This window comes from Ornithorhynchus anatinus, chromosome 6 (assembly GCF_004115215.2).
Source record: "Ornithorhynchus anatinus isolate Pmale09 chromosome 6, mOrnAna1.pri.v4, whole genome shotgun sequence".
NCBI lineage: Eukaryota > Metazoa > Chordata > Mammalia > Monotremata > Ornithorhynchidae > Ornithorhynchus > Ornithorhynchus anatinus.
In genome coordinates this window covers 13,905,341-13,931,708 of record NC_041733.1, presented here as the reverse complement: position 1 = coordinate 13,931,708, position 26,368 = coordinate 13,905,341, and the positions used below count along the sequence as shown (strand labels likewise).

The 26,368-nt window shown below is 46.0% G+C and overlaps 1 protein-coding gene across 1 annotated transcript in view; it reads left to right on the top strand.

Annotated features, from left to right (window-relative positions):
• Positions 1 to 12,996, top strand: part of TMLHE (trimethyllysine hydroxylase, epsilon) — a 33,746-nt gene extending 20,750 nt beyond the window's left edge. The window contains exons 6-10 of the mRNA XM_029067863.2: positions 176 to 455; positions 2,967 to 3,086; positions 7,345 to 7,581; positions 8,186 to 8,324; positions 11,371 to 12,996. Of these exons, the coding sequence (XP_028923696.1) occupies positions 176 to 455; positions 2,967 to 3,086; positions 7,345 to 7,581; positions 8,186 to 8,324; positions 11,371 to 11,502 (908 nt within the window). The 3' untranslated portion in view covers positions 11,503 to 12,996. The remainder of the gene's footprint in view (positions 1 to 175; positions 456 to 2,966; positions 3,087 to 7,344; positions 7,582 to 8,185; positions 8,325 to 11,370) is intronic.
• Positions 12,997 to 26,368: the final 13,372 nt, after the last annotated feature.

The window sequence follows — 26,368 nt, the reverse complement described above, 5'->3', positions numbered from 1 at the left end:
CAGGCTTCTATCTTTGGCAACATTGAGAGAGCGCTGGCTTAAACGCCCCCCCCCCCCCCGCATTAATTCCACTGCAGCTTGTGGCCATTCTCAGAAATCCTGGCTTTAATCAGCAAAACTGTCTGCTTTGCTTTAAAGTGCGGTTCCTTCTGCTCTCTCTCTCTTTCTCCGGAAGGGCCCGACGGCCACGTGACCCGGTATAATTTGGAGTGGTTGGTGAAGAACAGCTACGAAGGGCAGAAACAACAAGTCATCCAGCCTAGAATCCTTTGGAATGCCGAGATCTATCAGCGAGCCCAAGTGCCATCCATTGACTGCCAGAGCTTTTTAGAAACCAACGAGGGGCTGAAGGAATTCCTGCAGAACTTCCTACTCTACGGAATTGCCTTTGTCGAAAATGTCCCCGCGACCCAAGAGGACACGGAAAAGTTAGCCGAGAGGATCAGTCTGATCAGGTGATTTATAAGTACTCCACCCTGGCTGGGCTCAGGTTAACCCCTAGAGCTTGATGTTTATTCGTGAGGCAGACTGTGGTTAAAGCACAAGCTCTAGACTGTAAGCTCGTTGTGGGCAGGGAACGTGTCCGTTGATTGTTCTGTCGTACTCTCCCAAGCGCTCAGGACAGTGCTCTGCACCCACTAAGCGCTCAATGAATACAATTGAATGAACGGAAGAGGTTACGATTGGTAGCGGATCTCGTTGGAAGAGCTTAATTAGAGATCCGGGTTTGTACTGATCTTTGAATGAGCCTGAAAGCAGCTGCAGAATGGTTTGGGCTCACAGTGGGATTTGTTGAGCATTTACTGTGTGCAGAGCACTGTGCAAAGCCCTTGGGAGAGTTCCATAGAGTAGGGAAGCACAATCTTTGCTCTCAAGGAGCCTTTGCTCTAGCAGAGGAGACAGGCATTTAAATCAGTTTCAGTTAGGGGAAACACTTGGTGAGAGAGACAGACAGATCTGCTGAACAAGGAAGAGAGAGCCCTGGATTGGGATATGGACTCCTAAAAAAGAATTCTCCATTTTTGTGGGGAGGTTTGAAGGCCCTTCTCCTCCAAGAGGCCTTCCTCATATCCTCCTCTCCCTCTCCCTTGTGTGTGTGTCACCCTTATACTTAGATTTGCATCCTTTATTCACCCTGATACCAACATTATTACCCCTCCCTCAGCCTCCAGCACTTACGTCTGTAATTTATTTATATAAATGTCTGTCTTTCCCTCTAGACTGTAGGCAGGGGTCATGCCTACCGACTCAGGTCGTATTCTCCCAAGTGCTTAGTACAGTGCTCTGCATACAGTAAGCGCTCAATAAATACGATTGATTGATCGATTGACTGAGGGCAATAGCAGCTCTTGAAGCAGGAAAAATTAAAATGGTCTTTAGTTGGGTCCTGATGGGAGGGAAAGAAAACAACCTATAAGTAAAGCAGTGCCTTCTGGTTTTAAAAAATCCTAAGCTTAATGAGAGCTTGCTTAGCCGGTCCCTGTGTTTCATCAGACCAGGAGGAGAGCAGGAACAACATGACAAGGATCCAGGAACGCTTGCTTCAGTAAAATGTATGTCCTTCTGACCCCCTCCTCACCCTTCTAAATGATGGCCTCCAAAAAGATATCTCAGTCAAGCGGAGGGAACACTATAAAGGATCCTGAGTGGGGAACTTCTAAAAGAAGGCAACCAATTAAAAGAGTCCAAGCTCTGGAGGTGGGCAAGGAGAAAGCATTTGCATCTGTTAATCAATCATTGGTATTTATTGAGCACTTACTCTGTGCCGAACCCCATACTAAGCGCTCGGGAGAGAACAGTCTAGCAGAGTTGGTAATTGATCGATCTGTCATATTTAAAATGCTGAGCGAGTGCAGAGCACCAGGGATAGTAAGTATAACGGAGTTGATAATCCTCTATAATAATAAATAATAATGTTGGTATTTGTTAAGCGCTTACTATGTGCAGAGCACCGTTCTAAGCGCTGGGGTAGACACAGGGGAATCGGGTTGTCCCACGTGGGGCTCACAGTCTTAATCCCCATTTTACAGATAAGGTAACTGAGGCACAGAGAAGTTAAGTGACTTGCCCCCAGTCACACAGCTGACAAGTGGCAGAGCTGGGATTCGAACCCATGACCTCTGACTCCAAAGCCCGTGCTCTTTCCACTGAGCCACGCTGCTTCTCCTATCTATAGACTGTAAGCTCATTATGAGCAGGGAATGATGATGATGATGGTATTTGTTAAGTGCTTACTATGTGCCAAGCACCTTTCTAAGCACTGTGGAATGTGTCTGCTAATTCTGTTGTATTGTACTCTCCCAAGTGTCTAGTACAGTGCTCTGCACATAGCAAGCGCTCCATAAATACCATTGATTGACTGATATGTACTGAGCACTTAGTAAGCACGTGGAAGAGTATGATACAATAGAGTTAATAGATACGTTCCCTGCCCAAAACGAGCTTACAGTCTAGTTTACAGACTGTTCACGCTAATGAGGCAGCTAGCTTACCACCCTAGTCCACTGGTGAGCCTAGATCATGGTTAGCAGAGTGGTATTAGCGGAAGGAGCCCGGGCTTGAGAGTCAGAGGTCATGGATTCTGATCCCGGCTCTGCCACTTACTAGCTGTGTGACTTTGGATAGGTCACTTCACTTCTCTGTGCCTCATTTATCTCTTCTGTAAATTGGGGATTAAGACTGTGAGCCCCACGTGGGACAACCTGATTACCCTGTATCTACCCCAGCACTTAGAATGGTGCCTGGCAATAGTAAGTGCTTAACAAGTACCATAATTATTATTATTAGCACAGGGTGCTAATGTCCAGTGAAAATCCCCACCTTTTTCTAGCTGGGCAGCAGGTTACGTTCCGGTTTCCTTGTTCTGAAGGACGATTGAAACTGATAAGGAGGAGGGCAAAAGAGACGATAGAAGCAAGGAACGAACGTGCCTAGTGTCTGAAAACTCTCACCTTCTCGTGTTCCAGAGAGACCATCTACGGGAGAATGTGGTGTTTCACATCGGACTTCTCCAGGGGAGACACCGCGTACACGAAGCTTGCTCTGGATCGTCATACTGACACTACCTACTTCCAGGAACCCTGTGGGTATGTGGGTCGGAGCCCTGGGCTTGGCATCTTGGCTTAGGCGAGACTTGTGTCGTAGGGTGGGCGGGTGGTGGTTGTGTATGGCAGGGTGAGAGACAGAGACAAGAGTCCTATAATGGTCCGATTTTACTCCCGTCGGTTTGTGCGCATTTTCCTAAATCTCACTATGGGTTTATCCTTACCAGGGGCAGTCGGTTGGAGATTTAATTTCTTATAGTCCCACAGACCCAAACATTTAAAGATGAGGTGAAATCCTTCCAAGCTACAGACTTGGGCTTCCATTTTATTAAGTTGATTTTTTTTTTTCCGTAAGTCATCTTAGAATGATTACATCTGAAAAAACAAGTGCTGCATTGAAGAGAGAGTCCCTCACTGTCTTCCTAAAGAAATTTTATGAATTGCACTTACAGCTAACCTGGCTCTCCTGCTTATACTTGTATTCCTGGGCTATGATTCAAGAAACCCACAATCTTTTAGATTTTTTTTATTGTACCCTTTTTGAAAAATTCCTCTCAGAGCACAAGAATAACCCTCCTCATACATTTATTCATTCATTCATTCATTCAGTTGTGTTTATTGAGCACTTTCTATGTGCAGAGCACTGTACTAAGTGCTTGGGAAAGTACAATGCAACAGTAAATAGTGGTATTCTCTGACCACAATGAGCTTACAGTCTAGAGGGAGGTAGTCAGATATCAATACAAATAAATAAAATTACAGATGTGTACTTCCTCTTACTCTCGCCTCTTCACACCTTCAAGTCGTTAGACCACCTAAAATGGAGAGGCATCTTGATTTTTTAAACGGTTTTTAAAAAAAAAAAAAGCTGGCTCTAGCGTTCGAAGGGTCACCAGCCAGGGGGCAGTTCTATTAAAAACACTTGGGAAGCAGAATGGCATAGAGCACGGGCCTGGAAGTCAGAAGGTCATGGGTTCTAATCCTGGCTCTGCCACTTGTCTGCTGTATGTGGCCTTGGGCAAGTCACTTCACTTCTCTGTGCCTCAGTTACCTCATCTGGAAAATGGGGATGAAGACTGTGAGCCCCACATGGGACAACCTGATCACCTTGTACCCTCTCCAGCGCTTAGAACGGTGCTTTGCACAGAGTAAGCGCTTAACAATTGCCATCATCATCACTCCAACCCGATTTGCTTGAATCCGCCCTAGCGCTTAGTACGTAGTAAATGCTTAACAAATACCATAATAATTATTACTGTTATTCTCCCAATCCAGCAGGGTCAGTGAACTTTCCATTACTCAAAACCCTCTAGGAAGAAAGCCCCACCCGCCAGCTCTCCATCGATGAAATTTAGGAACTCCCAGTCAGTCACGCCTGTCTTACGTGCCCGATGGTTCAGAGGAGAGATGCAGTCTTAAGACATAATTGGCCAGGACAAACTGAAACAGATAGGCATCTAGAATAGAGTCCTGGTGTAATATTGAGAAGCAGCGTGACTCAGTGGAAAGAGCACGGGCTTGGGAGTCAGAGGTCATGGGTTCAAATCCTGACTCTGCCACTTGTCAGCTGTGTGACTTTGAGCAAGTCACTTAACTTCTCTGTACCTCAGTTACCTCATCTGTAAAATAGGGATTAAGACTGTGAGCCCCACGTGGGACAATCTGATCACTGCTTAGAGCAGTGCTTTGCACATTGTAAGCGCTTAACAAATGCCATCATTATTATATCATCCCTTTACTCTGCTCAGAGTTGGGGACTGCATTTCAGCACTCTGAAAAGGAACACAAGCCCAGGGTGTAAAGGAAATGGAGCAGCAGAAGTGAATGAGATCAAATAGAGATCAGCAGACAAGAGCACGGCCCTGGAAGTCAGAGGACCTAGGTTCTAATTCCAGTTGCACCACTTGTCTCCTGTGTGACCTTGAGCAGGTCACTTCACTTCTCTGAGCCTCAGTTTCCTCATCGGTAAAATGGGGGGGAAGTACCTGTTCTCCCTCCTTAGACTGTGAGCCCCATATAGGTCAAGTACTGTCTGACCCAATTATCTTGTTTCTACTCTATCATTTAGTACAGTGCTTGGCACATAGCATTTAACATATACCACTATTATTATTATTATTATTGACCAGTCGTGTATCACTTTATTGTGGAAGCAGACCAACTCCCACATCATTTCCTTTAGGAATGAGAATTAGATTATAAAGTCCTTGAGGACAGGGATGTGTCTACCAGATCTCTGGTACTGTACTCTTCCAAGCCCATAGTTTAGTGCTCCAACATAGTAAGCACTCAATAAGTACCATTAATTAACTCACAACCACTGGGTGTCCCGATTATCTTGTTATCTACCCCAGCGCTTAATACAGTGCCTGGTGCTTAACAGATACCACAGTCATCATCATCGACATGTGTTTCAGAATCCTTAGGCCCCTTTGCAGAGTTTTTCAGTCAGTCAATCAGGGCTATTTATGGAGTGCTTACTGTGTGCAGAGCACTGTACTAAACTCTTGGAGCTTGGAACAAAACGAGCTTTCAGTCTAGAGGGGGAGACGGACATTAAAATGAATGATGGATATGGACGTGCTTCTTTGCTTTTCAATGCTTCTTTGGTCCGTGTGTGCGTGAGAGAGCAGCTGGGATATCCGGTTTAGAAAAACAAGCCTCCCTCCCAGCTGCCGTAGTCGTAGTGATGTGGTTACACATGAGACCCCCAGGTTTGACTTCCTGTGTGGGAGATTTGAGTGTGATGCCTAAAATGGTCAGCTCCTTCACTGTGGAGCTGAGAAAGTAAAGAGATCTCAGAGTCAAACACCCAGGCTGCCCATCTCAGCAATCTGGGAACATTCATTCTTTGGCCCTCATTCAAAAGATTGATGTCTGATATAATAATTGTGGTTTTTTGTTAAGCACTTTCTATTTGCCGAGCACTATACAGAACACTGGGGTACATAAAAGAGAATCAGGTCCCACATGGCGATTTCACGGTCTAAGTAGGAGGGAGAACAGATATTGAATCCCCATTTTGTAGATGAGGGAATTGGGGCATAGGGAAGTTGTGATTTGCTGAAGTTCACACAGCAGACAAGTGGCGGGGCCAGGATTAGAACTCAGATCCTCTGATCCCCCCTGCAGTGCTCTTTCCACAAGTTTGTAGGAAGAAAAAAATGAATGATAACTCTTCAGTTTTCATCAGGTTTACTGATTACCCCTTTGTTTCCAGAGAAGTGGAATAAATTAGCATCGCCCCCTGAAGACAGGATTTGCTTCATTAGGAGCAGAAGAATGTGGTTGGAGGGGCAAGTTGTTGCACATATCCCTTTTTTTTCCTGGTATTTGGGTTTTGGGAGGAGGTTTTTAATGATTTTTGTTAAGCGCTTACTATGTGCCAGTCAGTGTACTAAGTGCTGAGGTGGATACGAGCTAATCAGGTTGGACCCAATGTGTCACAGAGAGCTCACATTCTTAATCCCCATTTTAAAAACAAGATCCCCGAGGCATAGAAAAGCAACACGACCTGCCCAAGGGCACACAGCAGACAAGTGGTGGAGCCGGAATTAGAACCCAGGTCCTTTTGATTCCCAGGCCTGTTCTCTATCCATGAGGCCACATTGCTTCCCAACCTCTTCATCTGTATTGCCAGATAATAATAAAAATAATAACTGTGGCATTTGTTAAGGACTTACTATGTGCCGAACACTGTACGTAGTTCCGGGGTAGATACAGTGCAAGCAGATCAGACGTGGTCCTCTCCCTATGTGGGACTCACAGTCTAACGGAAAAGATGAACAGATATATAATCTACAATCCCCATTTTGCAGATTAGGAAGAGTGAGGCCCCAGAGAAGTGAAGAAACAGCATGGCCTAATGGATAGAGCCCAGGCCTGGGAGTCAGAAGGACTTGGGCTCTAATTCCGGCTCCACCACATGTCTGCTGTGTAACCTTGGGCAAGCCACTTCATTCTCTGGGCCTCAGTCACCTCATCTGTAAAGTGGAGATTAAGAGCGTGAGCCCCATGTGGGACGGGGACCGTGTGCGACCCGATAAACCTGCGTCTACCCCGGTGCTTAGAGCAGAGCTTGCCGCCTAGCAAACACGTAGCAAATACTAAAATTATCATTAGTATTAAGTGAAGCGACATGCCCGAAGTCACTTAGCTGGCAAGTAGGCAGAGCTGGGTTTAGAACGCAGGTCCCCTGACCCCCAGGCCCGTGCTCTTTCCACGTGACCACACGGCTTTCCCGCATTTTTCCCACGGAAGCGCTCGACCCTTGGTGACGGTGGTTCTGTCATTTTTCTAGCATCCAAGTGTTTCACTGCCTGAAGCACGAAGGGACCGGGGGCCGGACATTGCTGGTGGATGGGTTCTACGCGGCGGAGCAGGTGCTTCAGAAGGCCCCCGCCGAATTCGAACTCCTCAGCAAGGTGCCCCTGAAGCACGAGTACATCGAGAACGCGGGGGAGTGTCACAACCACATGATCGGGGTGGGGCCGGTCTTGAACATCTACCCCTGGAACAAAGAGCTCTATTTGATCAGGTGAGCACCAGAGTCCCATCACCCTCGTCGCCATTATCAGCGGTAGTTCTCGACCTCTAACTGTGTGCAGAGCACTGTACTCAGCGCTTGGGAGAGTACAGGGTTGGGAGACCTGGTCCCTGCCCGTGACATTACTGAAAGATTACCAGATAAGTCAGGCCCTAACTAAAGGGGCCTCTGGAGCCGGTGTATTTGCATGCGTCTGAAAATTTCAGACTCCTCTCAGGGTGACACCTGAAGAGTTTCCAGTCCTCTACCAGTCTCCACTCAGGAGGGAGAGTCAGCCGGAGGCCTGTCTGTTCTATTCCTAGCTTGGGCAGTGGCTAGCGAGTGGAAGGCAATCTGCTACAGATCAAAACTCACGCAAAACTCAAAACCCACTAGACAGCATTGGCATGGGAGAGAGGCGAGGGCGGAGACTCGAGTATACTGCGCGGAAGGAGGCGATGGCAAACCACTTCCATATTTTCTACCAAGACAGCCCTAAGAATGCACTACCAGAACGTTAGCAGATGGTGGGGCGTTCTGGGAGGTGTCCATGGCTCGCTACGGGTCGGAGATGACAGCGTTAGACAAGAATTTCAGTCTTGGATGTCCATTTTAGGTACAACAACTATGACCGGGCCGTCATCAATACGGTGCCTTATGACGTGGTCCATCGCTGGTACGCCGCACACCGGACTCTCACTACAGAGCTGAGGAGACCGGAGAACGAACTCTGGGTCAAACTGAAGCCGGGCAAGGTAGGCCCCGAGTCGTGGGGACTCCGACAGGAGGTCATCGGGAGGTCGTGTGGCCTCCTGGAAAGAGCCCGGGCCTGGGAGACACTCCGCCACTTGTCTGCTGGGTGACCTTGAGCAAATCACTTCATTCTGTTGCACCTCTCGTTGCTCCTCTGCAAAATGGAGATTCAATATCCATTATTCCTCATCCTCAAACTCTGAGCCCCTTATGGGACAGCGACCTGGTCCCACCTGATTATCTTGGATCTATCCCAATCCTTGGTAGACTGCTTGGGTCATAATAAGTGCCTAACAAATGCTTTTTTTATTATGATTGTCATTTCCTTAGACCAAAGGTCAGCAAGCCGTGATGTGTCTCTTGGATCAGTCAACCAGTGGTATTTATTGAGTGCTTTACCATGTGCAGAGCACTGTCCTAAGCGCTTGGGAGAGAGTACAGTTCAGTAGAGCTGGTACACCCAATCCCCGCCCAGTAGGAGCTTACAGTTTATGGGGGAATGTCGCTGGGGTGGCCCGTCCCTCTGATACCATTTCTTGCCTTTGTCACTCATGACATCTCTGTTAGCACAGGAAATAAGGTCTTTTATAAAACAGTGAAATAATATCTCTCTCCATAGATTCATTCATTCAATTGAATTTTTTGAGCGCTTACTGGGTGCAGAGCACTATACTAAGCGCTGGGAAAATACAATTCAGCATCTTTGATGAAGGACTGAAACAGTGGATTCTTAAAGAATCAACAACATGATTCAGTTCATTCATTCGATTGTATATATTGAGCCCTTACTATGTGCAGAGCAATGTACTAAGCACTTGGGAAAGTACAATATGACAATAAACAGTGACATTCCTTGCCCACAACGAATTCACGGTCTATAATGCGGGAGACAGGCAATCAATCAGTGAATCAAAATTATTTTTTTTTAACGGTGTTTAAGTGCTTACCGTGTGCCAGGCACTGTTGTAAGCACTGGAGTAGATACAAACTAATCAGATTGGACACAGTCCCTGTCCCTCATGGGGCTCGCAGTCTTAATCCCCGTTTTACCGCTGAGGTAACTGAAGCACAGAAAAGCAAAGCGACTTGCCTAAGGTCACACAGCAGACACATGATGGAGCCAGGATTGGTCCTTCTGACACCCAGGCCAGTGCTGTATCCATCGGGCCACACTGCTCCTCATTGAGTGCTTACTCTGTGCGGAGCCCTGTACTAAGTCCTTGGGAGATTGCCACAGAGTTAGTGGACGTTATCCCTGCCCTGAAGGCTTTTCCAATCTAGCAGGGGAGTCGAACACTAAAATAAATTACAGGTAAGGGGAAGCAGTAGAATGTAAAGATGTACAAAAATCCCGGGGAGGGGAAAGGATGAGTCCTAAAGTGCTTAGCGGAGGAGAACTCAAATGCATAGGGGATGCACTTACTAGGGAAACAGCATGGGAAATGAGAGATTAGTCATAGAAGTTTCCTGGAAGATGTGATTTTGATCGATCAATTGTATTCATTGAACAATTACCGTATGCAGAGCATTGTACTGAGCGCCTGGGAGAGTACAGCAAAACAGAGTTGGTAGGTGCGTTCCCTTCTCCCAATGCCTAGTGGATAGCGCAGAGGCCTGGGAGTCAGAAGAACCTGGACTCTAATCCCGACTCTGCCACTTGTCTGCTGTGCGACCTTGGGCAAGTCACTTCACTTCTCTGTGCCTCAGTTACCTCGTCTGTAAACTGAGGCTTGAGGCTGTGAGCCCTTCATGGGACGGACTTGATGGACTTCATGGGTCCAACTTGATTTGCTTGAAGCCACCTCAGTGCTTATTCAGTGCCTGGCACATAGTAAGCACTTAACAAATACCATAAATAATAATGATACAATAAAATATAATGATAAATTATCATTATGTCCAGTACTTATTTTCATTTCTGTTTCCTCATCTATAAAATGGGGATTAAGACTGTGAGCCCTGTGTGGGCCATGGACTGTGTCCCCCCTGATTTGCTGGTACCTACCCCAACACTTAGAACACTGCCTGACACGTAGTGAGTGCTTAACAAATATCATCATCATCGCGCTTACAGTCTAGAGGGGGACTTAGTAAGGCTTTGAAGATGGAGAGGGTAACAGTTTGTCCTCAGGTCTCGATCCATCAATCAGTAAGATTTATTGGGAACTTGCCGTGTGCAGAGCACTGCACTGAGTGCTTGGGGGAGTACAATACACCAGAGTCGATAAGACACATTCCCTGCCCACAAAGAGTATACAGTGTAGTGGGGGAGATAGACATTAAAATAAATACTGGACATAATAATAATTTATTTTATTTTATTGTGTTATCATTATTATTTATGGTATTTAAGTGCTCACTATGTGCCAGGCACTGAATAAGCACTGAGGTGGTTTCAAGCCAATCAAGTTGGACCCAGTCCCTATCCCATGAGGGGCTCACAGACTCGATCCTCAGTTTACAGACAAGGTAGCTGAGGCACAAAGAAGTGAAACGACTTGCCCGAGGTCACACAGCAGAGCCTGGATTAGAACCCATGACTTTATGACTCGCAGGCCTGTGCTCTATCCACTATGCCGTGCTGCTTCTCCTGGTGTAGAAAAACCATGGATATGGTTTGCCGGGTAAGCAGAGGAAGGGAGGGAGTCGATTGGGTGAGCGGGGAGGAGCTAGGACTTGGGTCAGTGGAAAGAGCACGGGCTTGGGAGTCAGAGGTCATGGGTTCGTATCCCGGCTCTGCCACTTGGCAGCTGTGTGACTGTGGGCAAGTCCCTCAACTTCTCTATGCCTCAGTTACCTCATCTGTAAAATGGGCAATAAGATTGTGAGCCTCACGTGGGACAACCTGATGACCCTGTGTCTACCCCAGCGCTTAGAACAGTGCTCTGCACATAGTAAGCGCTTAACAAATACCAACATTGTTATTGTTATTGTTATTCAGGCTCTTCCAAGATCCGGGCCGTATAGGCTGTATCCTAAAGCGATGTCTGTTGATGTCTGATTCCGGTGTCCCTCCCCCGGCTCTAACCATCTTCTCTGCCTTCGCAGGCCCTGTTCATAGACAACTGGCGAGTGCTTCACGGCCGGGAATCATTCACTGGCTACCGTCAGCTCTGTGGCTGTTACTTAACAAGAGATGATGTCCTGAACACTGCCCGCTTCCTGGGGCTTCAGGCATGAAACTGTCAGTGATGGAAAAGGGACCGGACCACCCTGACCTTCCTGACCCCAGAATTGCACCCCAGCAGAATAAGGAAATATGTCAAATACCTCAGATCTCTCCACTTCCCTCCCTCCCGCCCCCCCGCCCACTTGGTGCGGGGGAAACAATCCAGAGAAAAGTCACCCCTTTCGTCGGCCTTCTCAGATCACTTCTTTTGCCTTCCTAGTTGTTGGGATAGAGTTCTCTTTCTCCTTCCTCCTCCTTCAGCGCGACATGGCTCAGATGTCTTTAAAAAGGAAACACCCAAACTAATGGGCTGGTGCTGTTGAAAACAGGTGGAAATGTGTTCCTCTGTGTGCCTTTTGGTTAAGTGGGCCTGAGTATGTCTGTCTAGGCTTCGCTGTGGTGCACAAAGCGATGTAGTCTGAGGAGTTCTGTTTGCTCTCATTATAAGCTTGGATTTACCTAGAAATATGGTGGGGGGGGATTTTTATTTCCTCTGTTTCCAAGCAACTTCTCCCCCTACAAAAAAAAAAACCAGTATGGATGCCAAGTTGCGAAGATTAGAGTGGGTCAAGTTGACGTGACCTAACTTTTTTTCTTTCTGTTTAGGTGCCAAAAAAAAAAGCAGGGAGAGGAATGTTTTCCAGCATTTGGTTGATAAACAAATTGATGAGTTTGCTGTGAAGAACAGGAGAGATTATTTTAGAATGGGCCACTGATAAAGCATAGGAGTAACAAAAAGATTGGAGTGATGGAAGGAGTGAGTCACCCAGGAAGTAGCATCTCGCCATATTAGTAGCCCGCAGGCATCCCTTCTTTCCTTCCGTCTTTCTGCTCCTAAACTCCTGTCAGAGGGACTGGTTCTTGGACAGGACTGTGGGAATCCAAGAGGACTGCCTTTCCTCGTGCTTGCGGCCTCACTAGGAATTCTCTGATGGAGCTACCCTAAATCCAGGGTAGAGATGTTATGCAATCCTCACAGATCAGTGGTGCGTGAGCTAGATACTTAACTGCCCCTTGAGAAAAGCTGGAGATTTTCCTTCTCTGTCCTCTTCGAGCTGACCCTAATCAGAAATTGAATTGTTAAGGAAACAACATTCGAAGCCAAAATCTTTGGGCCTCTTCAAAAGTGAAGCGATGATGAGCCCCTTTAATTTTCTTCCCTTCGATGTCTAAACAATATCACTTCTTCAGAACACCACCAGCATCCTCATGCTAGCCTGAAAAAAGGATGAGACATGGCCGAGTTTTCACTTCTCACTGTGGTTTTTGGGCCTTATTCTGGATGTTTTATACCTGCTGTAATGTTGTTCAGAGTCAAGCGGCTCCCAGGAAAATCCCAAAATGCCTTTATTGCTTTTCCGTTTAGCGATTTTCCTGGGAGGTTTTAAAAAAGGCTGCATGTGAGTTTTTCATTTTTTTCTTTCAGTTTAAGATACCTTTCATCCTCTGGCCATCCAAGTCAGTATTATCATCAAACTTCAATAATAAGTCACCCTAAAGAGCCAGCAGTTTTTACTGTTTGTTTTCTTCGGGGTTTCCTTTTGTGCGATGGTGGTGGTTTGTAAATCAGCCTGTTAGGCCACTGCCGCTTCGGCCAGGCCAAGAAGGAGAAAGGTTGGTTTTTCATTATAGTGTGTGTGGTTCTTGGCTGTGAAGCTTGCGTAGCTGGGGGGAAAATGTTTGGGGCTTTTTCTGTCTCTTGGCAAAACCGAGTTAAACAGAACCAATGAGCTTTCTTCACATAGTCAACCCTCAGCCTCTTGGTATGACCCTCTAGCAGGTGTGTTGGGGCTGTTGGTACAAAATGAAAAATTGTAGAGAATTTGGAAAAAAACAAGTATTAAAAAGAAAACAATAGTGGGACAACCTTCCAAGATGCAAGCAGCAGAGCAAGGCGGGGGAGGGGAGGTCAGGTATTTCTAAAATCAGTCAGTGGTTTTTATTGAATGCTTACTGTGTGCAGAGCACTGTACTAAGCGCTTAACGTAGAATCAAGTAGAACAGTTGCTACCAGGAAAATCAGGGCCCCAGCCAGACGGGGAGGTAGCGAGGCCTAATGGAAAGACCTGGAAATCAGGAGACCTGGGTTCTAGTTCCTGCTTTGCCACTCGTCTGCTGCGTGACCTTCACTTATCTTCTCTGTGCCTCAGCGGCCTCACTCGTAAAATGGGGGTGGAGTACTGGTTCTTCCTCCCCATTAGCCCGCGAGCACCATGTGGGACAGGACATGGGTACAAACTTATCGTAGCTACCCCGGTTCTTAGAAAGTACCATAATTATGGTACTACTAATACTAATTATGGTATTGTTATTAAGTGAAGTTGATTTCTAAAGATTTCAGGAAGCTGGAGAATGCACAATCAATCCGTGGTATTTATAACGTATTTATTGGGTGCAGAGCACTCAACTAAGTGCTTGGGAGAATACAGTGTAACAGAGTTGTTAGACAAGGCTCCTACTCCGAAGGAGTTGAAGTCTACCTGTCCCTTGCCTAACAACTTCCAACTTTACAATGTGAACCTAATTACCTTTTAGAGTTACCTGCTTTCCAAGGCCAGGCGTTCAAGTGAATGCATTGGTTACTGTTCAGATTTCCGGGGAAGCAGTGTGGCGTAGCGAGATAGAGCACGGACCAGGGAATCAGAAGGTCATGCGGTCTAATCCCAGCTCCGCTACTTGTCTGCTCTGTGGCCTGGGCAAGTCACCTCACTTTTCTGGGCCTCAGTTGCCTCATCTGCAAAACGTAAACCCCATGTGGGATAGAGACCGTGTCTGATTTGTTTTTATCCACCAGAGCTTAGTAGAGTGTTAATTATTATGATTTTCTTCTAACCTGCTGAATAGAAAAACAAAAAACAAAACGCTAAGAGGAGCCCTGAAACACAATGCCACCCTGATCCAAACCTGATTTGGTTAAAATGGGTGAAAGTAATAGTAATTATGGTGTTTGTTAAATGCTTACTGTGTGCCAAGCACTGTTCTAAGTCCTAGGTAGATACAAGCTAATCACGTTGGATACAGTCCCTGTCCCACGTGGGGCTCACTGTCTTAATCCCCATTTTACAGACGTGGCAACTGAGGCCCAGAGAAGTTAAGTGACTTGCCCAGGGTCACGCAGCCGACAAGAGGTGGAGCCGGCATTAGAAGTAGCAGAGCATTAAAGGAATGGAATACGTGGTATTTCTAAAATCAATCAATCGTATTTATTGAACGTTTACTGGGTGCAGAGCACTGTACTAAGCGCTTCACTTGGAATCAAGTAGAGCAGTTTTCACCATGAGCATCAGAGCTCCATGCCAGGCAAGGAAGCAGATTGACCAAGTGGAAAGAGCACAGGCCTGGGAGTCAGGAGACCTGAGTTCTAATCCCGACCCTCCTGGATCTCTGGAAAACTGATCGAGAGACTGATTTATGTGAGGGCCTGGTCAATTTTGCCCCGGAGACTTTCACAGAAACTAGATCATCTGGGATCCTGGCATCAAGTCCATGTTTTAAAGTTGTCCGATGAAATAAGAATTTGATTATATGTTTCAAAAATGAGGTGGTTTCTTGACACCCACTCTGGCAATGAAACTGACCTTTTGTGTGGAGGATCTTTATTCGGTTGAGTAAGGCTGACTAAGTATATTTGGGGTCGGGAAAGAGAATTCGCAGCTAAATTAGGTCTCACGTGCTTTGTAAAAATCGGGACCCTCCATTATTCCAGTACAGGTTGAAGTGCTTCCCGGAACAGTCTTTGGCAAGAGAATGTTTTAGAGAGGAACTAACTTGCCAATTAAACAAAACCAATCTTTGATTCCTAACCCTTACCTGGGCCTTCATGAGGTTTATCAGTGTTTGAGATTGGTTGTTTTTACTTTATATGTGTTTTTGTGTGTGTGTGTGTTTTTGAATCGATGATCGTAAGGTATGTCAACAATTGATCTTAGTTTAGATTCGTGCAGTTTTCTCATTTTGCCCACTGCATCTTGTAGTATTTAAGCCGTGCATTTCAGTAGGTCTTTTAGAGAAGTACATTGGTTATATGGAATCGTTGCTCCTCCTAAGTACCAGTCAAACCTCAACTGCCTTTTTCTCCAAGAGGACCAATGCAAAATCAGGGTAGTGTCTCTCGGCGTTTGATACTGGCACCGGCTCACTTCAGCTCTGCTGTATTCAGTGCAGAACGCGTGCGTATTAGATTAAAAAAATCATGTAATCAATAGTATCTGTGAATTCTACTTGTTTAAGAACAGAGGAAGGAGTGTTATTTGAACTCTAGGCACTACGAAGCCCTGTACAAATAGACCACATGACAGGTATTCTAGAGTCCCTCATAAGTCACCTGTGAGAGCCCAATACCACCTTTCCACCAAACAAGCTTGTGCCCAAGTCTATCTGAGGATGAAATCGGAACTCTTACTTTCTAGCCATCCCCTTTCTGGAGAGGGAGACCTCTCCCTACAATTGTACTTCTAGGCATTCTTACTGTGCTGCTTTAATAGAGAATAAAGCGTGGGAAAGCCAGCCGACCTTTTTCAGGAATATACACTCCTCCACATAAAATGGTATCTTTTCAATCTTTCTAATCTTCTCTCCTTTCAGGAGGGATATTTCCGTTGAGCCTTTATTCTTCGCGTAAATCCTCAGGATTTTTAATTCCCCGTAACACCTACAGCCAAAGCCCCATTTGAACCACACGATCGTTAAAGTCAGTGTAGCCTCAGCCAAAGAATCTGTGCCTCTGTCATATTACATTGTGCCAAATAGTTTGTGTTACGTCTTTAGTAAATTCGAACGCATCTTTGGACTTTTTGGGTAATTAAAAAACAAAACGTGGTTTTTAAATTATTTGTGTGTGGTATAAAGTGTCAATGTCATATTGTTCCAGGGTACACTACCTATGCACAATAGTAAAATTTGGGTTTCTTTTCATACCTTTCAGCTGAAGATTTTGGTAGGTACTGAATTCATTCAAGTTGTTAGAGATCAATCTCTTTCTATCTCTCTCTCACACATACACACACTCTCTCCATTTCTATCTCTCTGTATCTCTCTTTTTCAATTGAAGGAGATATGGATGAAGAGAGAGAGAAATTCATTCATTCAAGAGTATTTATTGAGCGCTTACTATGTGCAGAGCACTGTACTAAGTGCTTGGAATGTACAATTCTGCAACAGATAGAGACAATCCTTGCCCAGTGATGAGCTTAAAGTGTATCAGCAGCATGGCTCATCTGCTGACAACTTGCACTTTCTGCAGTGAAACCTTCTTTCCAGGAGATTCAGGAGACGCCTGGCCGTCTCCCAACACCCACCAGAAAGGTAATGTTGGATGATGATGATAACGATACTAATTTTGGTATTTCTTAAGCGCCTAGTATGTGCCGTACACACTACTAAGTGCTGAGGTGAATGCAAGCAAATCGGGTTAGACACAGTCCCTATCCCACTTGGGGCTCACAGTCTCAATCCCATTTTACAACTGAGGTAACTGAGGCCCAGAGAAGTGACAGTCCCAAGGTCACAGAGGAAACAAGTGGCGGAGCCAGGATTAGAATCCATGTCCTTCTGACTCCCAGGCCCGTGTCCTCTCCACTAGGCCACACTGCTTCTCCAGCAACTTGTTTGATCTAACAAGTAAACTCCATTAGGGCCTTCATCTGTAAAATGGGGATTAACTGTGAGCCTCACGTGGGACAACCTGATTACCCTGTATCTACCCCAGCGCTTAGAACAGTGCTCTGCACATAGTAAGCGCTTAACAAACACCAACATTATTATTAGTGAGAAAAAGAAAAACATTCCCTTCCCCTGCTAGCAAGCTGCAAACACATTTCCTATTCCTTTCCCTTCTCATAGCTCCTAAAAAAGTTCTGCACCTCAGATCCCCCAAAATGCTTCCTCGCCATCACCAAGTTGAAACCTGGCTAACCTTAAAACCATTTATTTGGGGGAAACCCCTGTCTTCCAATGAAAACCCAAGTAAACTGCAGCATGAAGCGGAGCTCATCACGGTTCTGCTCCATGTGTTTTCCTCACCATCATTTCAGAGCCCTGTGAGCCAGGGAGGCCACGGCACCGCGGCAGAACTGGAACTTGGAGGTCAGCCCATCGTATTTATTGAGCGCTTATTGGGTGCAGAGCTCTGTACTGAGCACTTGGGAGGGGAAGGCTGAAGGCCCAAGGGACTTACAGCTCCCACATCCGCTGTACAGGTCCATTCTCCACTGCTTCACACAGTGTGGCTGATGATAATGATGATGGTGGTATTTGCTAAGCGCTTACTACGTGCCAAGCACTGTTCTAAGCGCTGGCCATGGACTCCTGGATTCCGACAGCAAGTTCATTGTCCCAGACTGAGCCAAGCAAGGTATGGCTGAGAATCGGGCCCGTGCAAGGGTCTATTACTAGGAGGTGAGTCCTGTACTAAGCGCTTGGGAGAGTACAATGCAACAGTTGGTCGGCATATTCCCTTACCTACAAGGAGCTTACAGTCTAGAGTTTAAACGTCCCAACCTCAAGACTGAGAGATGAATAAGATGTGAAATGAACCCACCCTGTGCCATATCCTGTTGTATTTGAGAAACTGTGAGTCTCCTCCTAGAAAAGCACACTTTCTGCTGTGGTCTCTTCGCGCTCGAGAATGTGTCTCTTTGTTGTTACGTTGTATTCTCCCAAGTGCTTAGTACAGTACTTTGCACACGGTGAGCGCTCAATAAATACGATTGAATGAGAAGCAGCGTGGCTTAGTGGATTGAGCACGGGCCTGGGCTCCACCACATACCAGCTGCGTGACCTTGAGCAAGTCACATAACTTCTCTGGGCCTCAGTTCCCTCATCTGTAAAATGGGGAGCCCAATACCTGTTCTCTCTCCTATTTAGACTGTGAACCCCATGTGCCACCTGATTATCTTGTTCCTATCCCAGCACTTAGTGCTTGGCACAGAGTGCGTAAAAAATACCATTATTATTATTGCTATTTTTATCCACCAACAAAAATTCCCAGCAACATTCCTCAGCACCACCTTTGAGGAATTTATTTTTGGAAGCAAAACTTCCCAAAAAGGATGTATATTATGATAAATGCAATATTTTCAAGAGTCTGCAGTGGGGCCTACTGGATAGGACAGGCCTGGGAATCAGAGGGACCTGAGTTTGTTCATTTATTCATTCAATCGTATTTATTGAGCACTTACTGTGTGCAGAGCACTGTACTAAGCACTTGGAACATACGATTCGGCAACAGATAGAGACAATCCCTGCCCCCAAACGGGGAGACAGCAAAACAAGTAAGTTTTAATCCTAGTTCCACCACTTGCCTGCTCCATGACTTTGGGCAAATCATTTCACTTCTCTGTGCCTCAGTTACCTCATCTGTTAAATGGGGATTAAAAGTGTGAGCCCTATCTAGAACAGGGACTATGTGTCCAACCCAATTATCTTTTATCTACCCCAGCACTTAGTACAGTGCCTGGCCCATAATAAGCACTGTTTAGACTGTGAGCCCATTGTTGGGCAGGGATTGTCTCTGTTGCCAAATTGTCCATTCCAAGGGCTTAGTACAGTGCTCTGCACATAGTAAGCATTCAATAAATTTGATTGAATGAATGAAACACCACTAGTATCATTATTGTTGTGATTAATGCTATTTCATTATTCCCTCTAAAGATGAGAGCCACCTACACCTATGAAGCCTAATGACTTTTATTCCTACCACTATCATTATTATTGTTAACATTATTATCTTTATTATCTCTAAGGATGAGAACCACTGAAACTTTTGAGGCCTAATTTCTTCTAGAGAAGCAGCGTGGATCAGTGGAAAGAGCCCGGGCTTGGGAGTCAGAGGTCATGGGTTCAAATTCCAGTTCAGCCGCTTGTCAGCTGAGTGACTTTGGGCCAGTCACTTCACTTCTCTGGGCCTCAGTTAAGTGACTTTGGGCCAGTCACTTCACTTCTCTGGGCCTCAGATAGCTCATATGGAAAATGGGGATTAAGACTGTGAGCCCCACGTGGGACAACCTAATCACCTTGTAATAATAATAATGTTGGCATTTGTTAAGCGCTTAGAGAAGCAGCGTGGCTCAGCGGAAAGAGCCCGGGCTTGGGAGTCAGAGGTCATGGGTTCGAATTCCGGCTCTGCCACTTGTCAGCTGTGTGACTGTGGGCAAGTCACTTCACTTCTCTGGGCCTCAGTTATCTCATCTGTAAAATGGGGATCAGGACTGTGAGCCTCATGTGGGACAACCTGATGACCCTGTATCTCCCCCAGCGCTTAGAACAGTGCTTTGCACATAGCCCTTAAAAAATACCAACATTATTATTACTATGTGCAGAGCATTGTTGTAAGCGCTGGGGGAGATACAGGGTCATCAGGTTGACCCACATGAGGCTCACAGTCTTCATCCCCATTTTACAGATGAGGAAACTGAGGCCCAGAGAAGTGAAGTGACTTGCCCACAGTCACACAGCTGACAAGTGATTAGACTGTAAGCCCGTCAAACGGCAGGGACTGTATCTGTTGCCGACTTGTTCATTCCAAGCGCTTAGTACAGTGCTCTGCACATAGTAAGCGCTCAATAAATACTATTGAATGAATGAAAGTGGCAGAGTGGGCACTCGAACTCATGACCTCTGACTCCCAAGCCCGGGCTCTTTCCGCTGAGCCACGCTGCTTCTCTAGCCACCCCAGCGCTTAGAACGGTGCTTTGCACATAGTAAACGCTTAACAAATGCCATTATTATTATTGTTGTTATTATTATCATTATTCTCTTATTGGACTGGCAGATAGGTAAGAGCTTTGCGCCGGCAGCGCCACAATATGAACGCTAGGTGGCACTAGTAAGCGCTCAATAAATACGTTTGAATGAATGAACTGAAACACTAATAATAATAACGTCGGTTTTTCTTAACATTGTTGGTATTTGTTAAGCGCTTACTATGTGCCAAACACTGTTCTAAGCGCTGAGGTAGATACAGGGTCATCAGGTTGTCCCACGTGAGGCTCACAGTATTAATGCCCATTTCACAGATAAGGGAACTGAGGCCCAGAGAAGTGAAGTGACTTGCCCACAGTCACACAGCTGACAAGTGGCAGTGCCGGGATTTGAACCCATGACCTCTGACTCCCAAGCCTATCTTTCCACTGAGCCACGCTGCTTCTCTAGCGCTTACTATGTGCCAAGCACTGTTCCAAGCGCTGGGACAGATAGAGGATAATCTAATTCTGTTCATTTCCTGCAACCCCAAAATGACCTCATTTTCAAGTTTGTGGACTTTTCTTTCTGACCGGAAAGTACTCCCCGACACTCTGGCCCCACATATTATAGAACTGCCCATAAACCCCACACTCTTTCATTCATTCAATCGTATTTAGTAACTGCTTACTGTGTGCAGAGCGCCCAACTAAGCGCTGGGGAAAGTACAAGAAGAAACAGTGGCATTCCCTGTCCACAACGAGCTCACAGTCTAGAGGGGGGAGACAGACATCAGTACGGATTAAATAAAATGACAGATATATACGTAAATTCTGTGGGGCGGGGAGGAAGGGAGGGAAGGGCAAAGGGAGCAAGTCAGGGAGAGGCAGAAGGGCGTGGGAGATGAGGAAAAAAGTGGGGCTTAGTCTGGGAAGGCCTCTTGGAGGAGATGGGCCTTCAATAAGACTTTGAAGAGGGGGAGAGTAATTGTCGGATTTTGTTTAACCCTAGCTCTTAGTCTTTCCGTGTATATTTAGGGAAGCAGCGTGCCCAGGTGGAAAGAGCCAAGGCCTAAGAGTCAGAGGACCTGGGTTATAATCCTGGCTCCGCCGCATAACCTGCTTAGTGGCCTTGGGTAAGTCATTTAACTTCTCTGGGCCTCAGTTTCCTCATCTGCCACACCGGTTCTCCTTCCTCAGAAGTGAGCCCCAGGTGGGACCCGTTTATCTAGTATCTACCTGAGCACTTAGTACAGTGCTTGATGCATACCAAGCACTAAAAAACACACAATATTATGATTATATTTTCCACTCAATCCTACCCTCTAATCTCCTGTTTCACCCTCTCATTTTCCATCCTTTATTCCATATTCTCTCACCTCCCTGTCTCTTGGGGCCATTCCAGAGGCCAATTTATTCGATGTCTCCACCTCGGGTAAGGTGGCACTAAGCATTAGGGTGGGTACAGGATTCATTCATTCAGTAGTATTTATTGAGCGCTTACTATGTGCAGAGCACTGCACTTAGTACGGTGCTTGAAATATACAATTTGGCAACAGTTAGAGACAATCCCTCCCCAATGACGGGCTCACAGTCTAAACGGGATAATCAGGTTGGACACAGTCCGTGTCCAACATGGGGGTCACAGTCTTTCTTCCCATTTTATAGATGAGGTAACTGAGGCACAAAGAAGTTAGTGACTTGCCCAAGGTCACACAGCAGTCAAGTGGCAGAGCCGGGGTTAGAACCCAGTTTGGACCGATTTCCAAGCCCGTGCTCTTTCGTCTAGGCCACGTTGCTTCTCATTTTGAAATACAGACACATGATTTAGGACAGAGCCTTACTCTCCCCCCACATTCTGCTGGAAGGCTCCACCTCAAGTCTCCAGAAGGAAGGGAAGCTGATTCTCCAGGAATCCTGATTGGATCAGGAAGAGACCTGGAGCAGAGAGCCTGCCTTTCTAGAGGAGGAGCCTTCAGGGAGTGCTTACTGTAACTCGACAGGATATGAGATAGAAAAGGAACTGAGGGCGTTGTTTCTTAGAAATAGAGGTATTTTGCTCAGAGACTTATTTGAGTTTTAGAGAACTGGCGTCAGCAGCAAGTATGCATCTTCCCTTTTTTTCCAATATCCTGTAGCCCTGCCTCGCTCTGCCCTGTCCTATTCACAGAGGTAAAAAATCACAACCAGTGTAACTCTGGACTTTCCTCAGACTTGCCCAGGGTAATGTCTGTTGGCCCTGTGATGCAAGCAAGTGGTGACGCTCCACAGTCTATTTTAGGGCCCAGGCCTTGGCAAATCGGAAAATCTGTTTTACAAAGAGAGGTTTGGATTCCGCTGGGGATCTGACCCTGCCATCACAGTGAAGAAGAAAAAGCGGGTGAAGTGTTTCAAGATACAGGTGATTTACTTGAGGAGTGATTTGACTGTTTTAGGGCTTATGAACTACAGAGAAGTTAAGGGTTGTGGGACACTCACCCCACATGACCTTGGTCTGTGGGAATGATTCTCAGAATATCTTTGGTCATGAGTCTAAACTGAGGGAACTAGAAAAGCAGCAAGGGATTGAAGACTCGTTGTATTTGCCTGTGAACTAATTTATAACCATAAATTAGTATATAACTATAATAATTATGGCATTTGTTAAGCACTTACTATGTGCCAGGCACCGTACTAAGCGATGGGGTGGATACAAGCAAATCAGGTTGGACACAGTCCCTGTCCCACCTGGGCCTCAGTCTCATCTCCATTTGACAGATGAAGGAACTGAGACCCAGCGAAGTGAAGTGACTTGCCCGAGGTCACAGAAGACAAGTGGCGGAGCTGGGATTAGAACGCATGACCTTCTGACTCCCAGACCCATGCTCCATCCGCTACGCTATCCTGCTTCCAGGATAGCGTAGCTCAACTCAGCTCAGCATGGCTCGGTGGAAAGAGTACGGGCTGTGGAGTCAGAGGTCATGGGTTCGATTCCCGGTTCTGCTACTTGTCTGCTGGGTGACCCCGGGCAAGTCACTTAACTACTCCATGCCTCAGTTCCCTCATCTGTAAAATGGGGATTAAGACTGTGAGCCCCACGTGGGACAACCTGATTCCCCTGTGTCTACTCCAGCGCTTAGAACAGTGCTCTGCACATAGTAAGCGCTTAACAAATACCAACATTATTATTATTATTATTCCAACCATGAGTACATAACTATAAAAATCCAGTAAAACTCAGTGATCCAGAATGTAGAGAATGTGTCTGGACCCCTGGCTATTCCAGATAAGTGAATTGATTTTTATTCCTGAGGCGGGGCAGCAGATACTACATTTATCCCAACTAAGGCTAAGATAAAGGGCCTTGCAGGGACCTTGATTCCAAAACCTAATCCTTGGAGCCCTCCAAGAAGGTCCCAGATCAATCAATCGATCCTATTAATTGAACACTTACTGTGGCAAGCATTGTACTAAGCGCTTGGGAGAGTACAGTAGAGTTGGTAGGCATGTTCCCTGCCCCAGGAGTTGACAGTCTAGAGGGGGAGCGTTTTTAACCGTAAACTAGTCTGTGCTCAGATAAAGCCTCTCAGAGAAAGGGATGCATTCATCTCCTCCGGCACAAGTTGGCAACAGACTAGAGTATTTAATATTTCCATATTTTTACCAAGAAAACCCTATGAATGCACTACCAGAACGATGGCGGATGGAGAGCGGGGGAGTTCTGGGAGAGACGTGTGTCCATGGTGTCGCTATGGGTCGGAGATGATTCGACAGCATAAGACAAGGCAAGACAGGTTGGCAGACCCTGGTGAACACAGCAGCTCCAGGTGCTTAGTACAGTGCTCTGCACATAGTAAGCGCTCAATAAATACTACTGAATCATCCTAGGCTTTTTTTGATAGCACACCACTCTCGGGCCAGACCGGGGCCACCAAGGATCTCTTCCAAATCTATATTACTTCCTTTTTGATGGACAGTATTGAGGACCAACAGGGTCCCCGCTCCACTCTGCGATTGGCTCCAACGTCCCGTGACAACCGGCATCACGGTATAATTCGGCCACTGGTGACACTGAAGAATCCCAGACACCATTCTGTGATTACTCTGGTCATATATCTCATGTAACATAAATTACTTGACCTAAGAACATCACAGACACACACATGAAGAGGTACAGAAGTCTACAGAACCTATATAGTTGCTAAGCACCTCAGTGGGTGGAACTTGATTCTATTTATTTGCTATTGTTTTAATGAGATGTTCATCCCCTTGATTCTATTTATTGCTATTGTTCTTGTCTGTCCGTCTCCCCCGATTAGACCGTAAGCCCGCCAAAGGTCAGTGACTGTCTCTGTCACCGATTTGTACATTACAAGCGCTTAGTACAGTGCTCTACACATAGTAAGCGCTCAATAAATACTATTGAATGAATGAACCCTGACCCTCCTCTCCATTGAATTCCCAAGTCCCCATAAACACTGGAGCCATTTCCAAGCCGTGGGATTCCGAAACACAGTTGAGGTGGAGGAAGACTGAACGTTTAAAAGTAAAGAGACATAAGGATATCTAGGGTTGTCCCACGTGAGGCTCACAGTCTTAATCCCCATTTTACAGATGAGGTAACTGAGGCACAGAGAAGTTAAGTGACTCGCCCACAGTCACACAGCTAAGAGGCAGAGCGGGGATTAGAACCCAGATCCTTCTGACTCCCAGGCCCGGGCTCTATCCACTAGGCCGCGCTGCTTCCACAGCATGGATTATTTGAACCATCCCGGAAATCGAAGTTCTCTCATCCAGAATACACAACCCTAAGTGACAAAATTGAGAGCTGGAAACGCAGGGCTTTCCAGGCCATTGGCCAAGTTTCTGCAGCTGTAGTTTTTGTTTGCATTTTGTTTGTTTTTTTTGTAACATTGCTCTGTCCAGTATTATTTACAATGGGATGAACAAGTTTAAAAGAAGAGTCTGCTTGATTCATTCATTCACCCATTCATTCAATTGTATTTATTGAGCGCTTACTGTGTGTAAAGCACTGTACTAAGCACTTGGGAGAGTACAATAGAACAATAAATGGACACATTCCCTGCCCAGGGACGAGCTCAGAGGTTCAGCCACCTGTTATTCTCCTCTCATTTTTCACCAGTACCTTATCAGTTCATACTAGGTAAAGCCGCATGGCCTAGTGGAAATTACGGGCCTGGGAGTCAGAGGACCTGGGTTCTAATTTCAGCTCTACCACTTCCTTGTTGCATAACCTTAGGCAAATCACTTCACTTTCTCTGAGACTGTTTCCTCATCTGTAAAATGGGAAGTAAATCCTCCTACCTCCTACTTTGGGCTGTAAATCCTTTGTGAGACAGGAACTGTGTCCAACCTGATTATCTTGATTAACCCAGGACTTAGTTCGGTGCTTGAAACACGATCAATGCTTAGGGACACTAATCATAATCATAAAACATAATAACTAATAGTAAGGTAAGATGAAACACCTTACATACTGGTTATTAGCATTCTGAAAGTAAATGAGCAATACGGTGTACAGAGCGAATGCTGGGATCATAAGAATAATCGTTGTCTTTTACTTCTGAATGTGTTGAGCTTCTGAAGAGCATAACAGTGTTTTGTACTTAGAGTGGTTACAGGAATATTCTTCTTTTCTTTGCACTAGAAATATTACTTCACTGGAAATTAGACCTTTAGACCAGAAATTCCACCTTATGCATATTCCTACCCTGCACCCTACGTATATTCCAGTTTGGGAACGTACCCCTGGCAGACAGAAATGTGGGTGAAGTTTCAGAACGATCTTTTTTTGTATTAAATGTGGGGGTGCCTTAGTGGAAAGAGCAGCGTGGCTCAGTGGAAAGAGCACGGGCTTGGGAGTCAGAGGTCAGGGGTTCGAATCCCGGCTCCGCCACTTGGCTGTGTGACTGTGGCCAAATCACTTAACTTCTCTGGGCCTCAGTTACCTCCTCTGTAAAATGGGGATTAAGACTGTGAGCCTCACGTGGGACAACCTGATGGCCCTGTATCTACCCCAGCTCTTAGAACAGTGCTCTGCACATAGTAAGCGCTTAACAAATACCAACATTATTATTATGATTAAGAGCATGGGCCTGGGAGTCAGAAGACCTGGGCTCTAATCCCAGCTCCACCACTTGTCTGCTGTGGGACCTTGGGAAAGTCACAACTTCTCTGTGCCTCACTTTCCTCGTCTGTA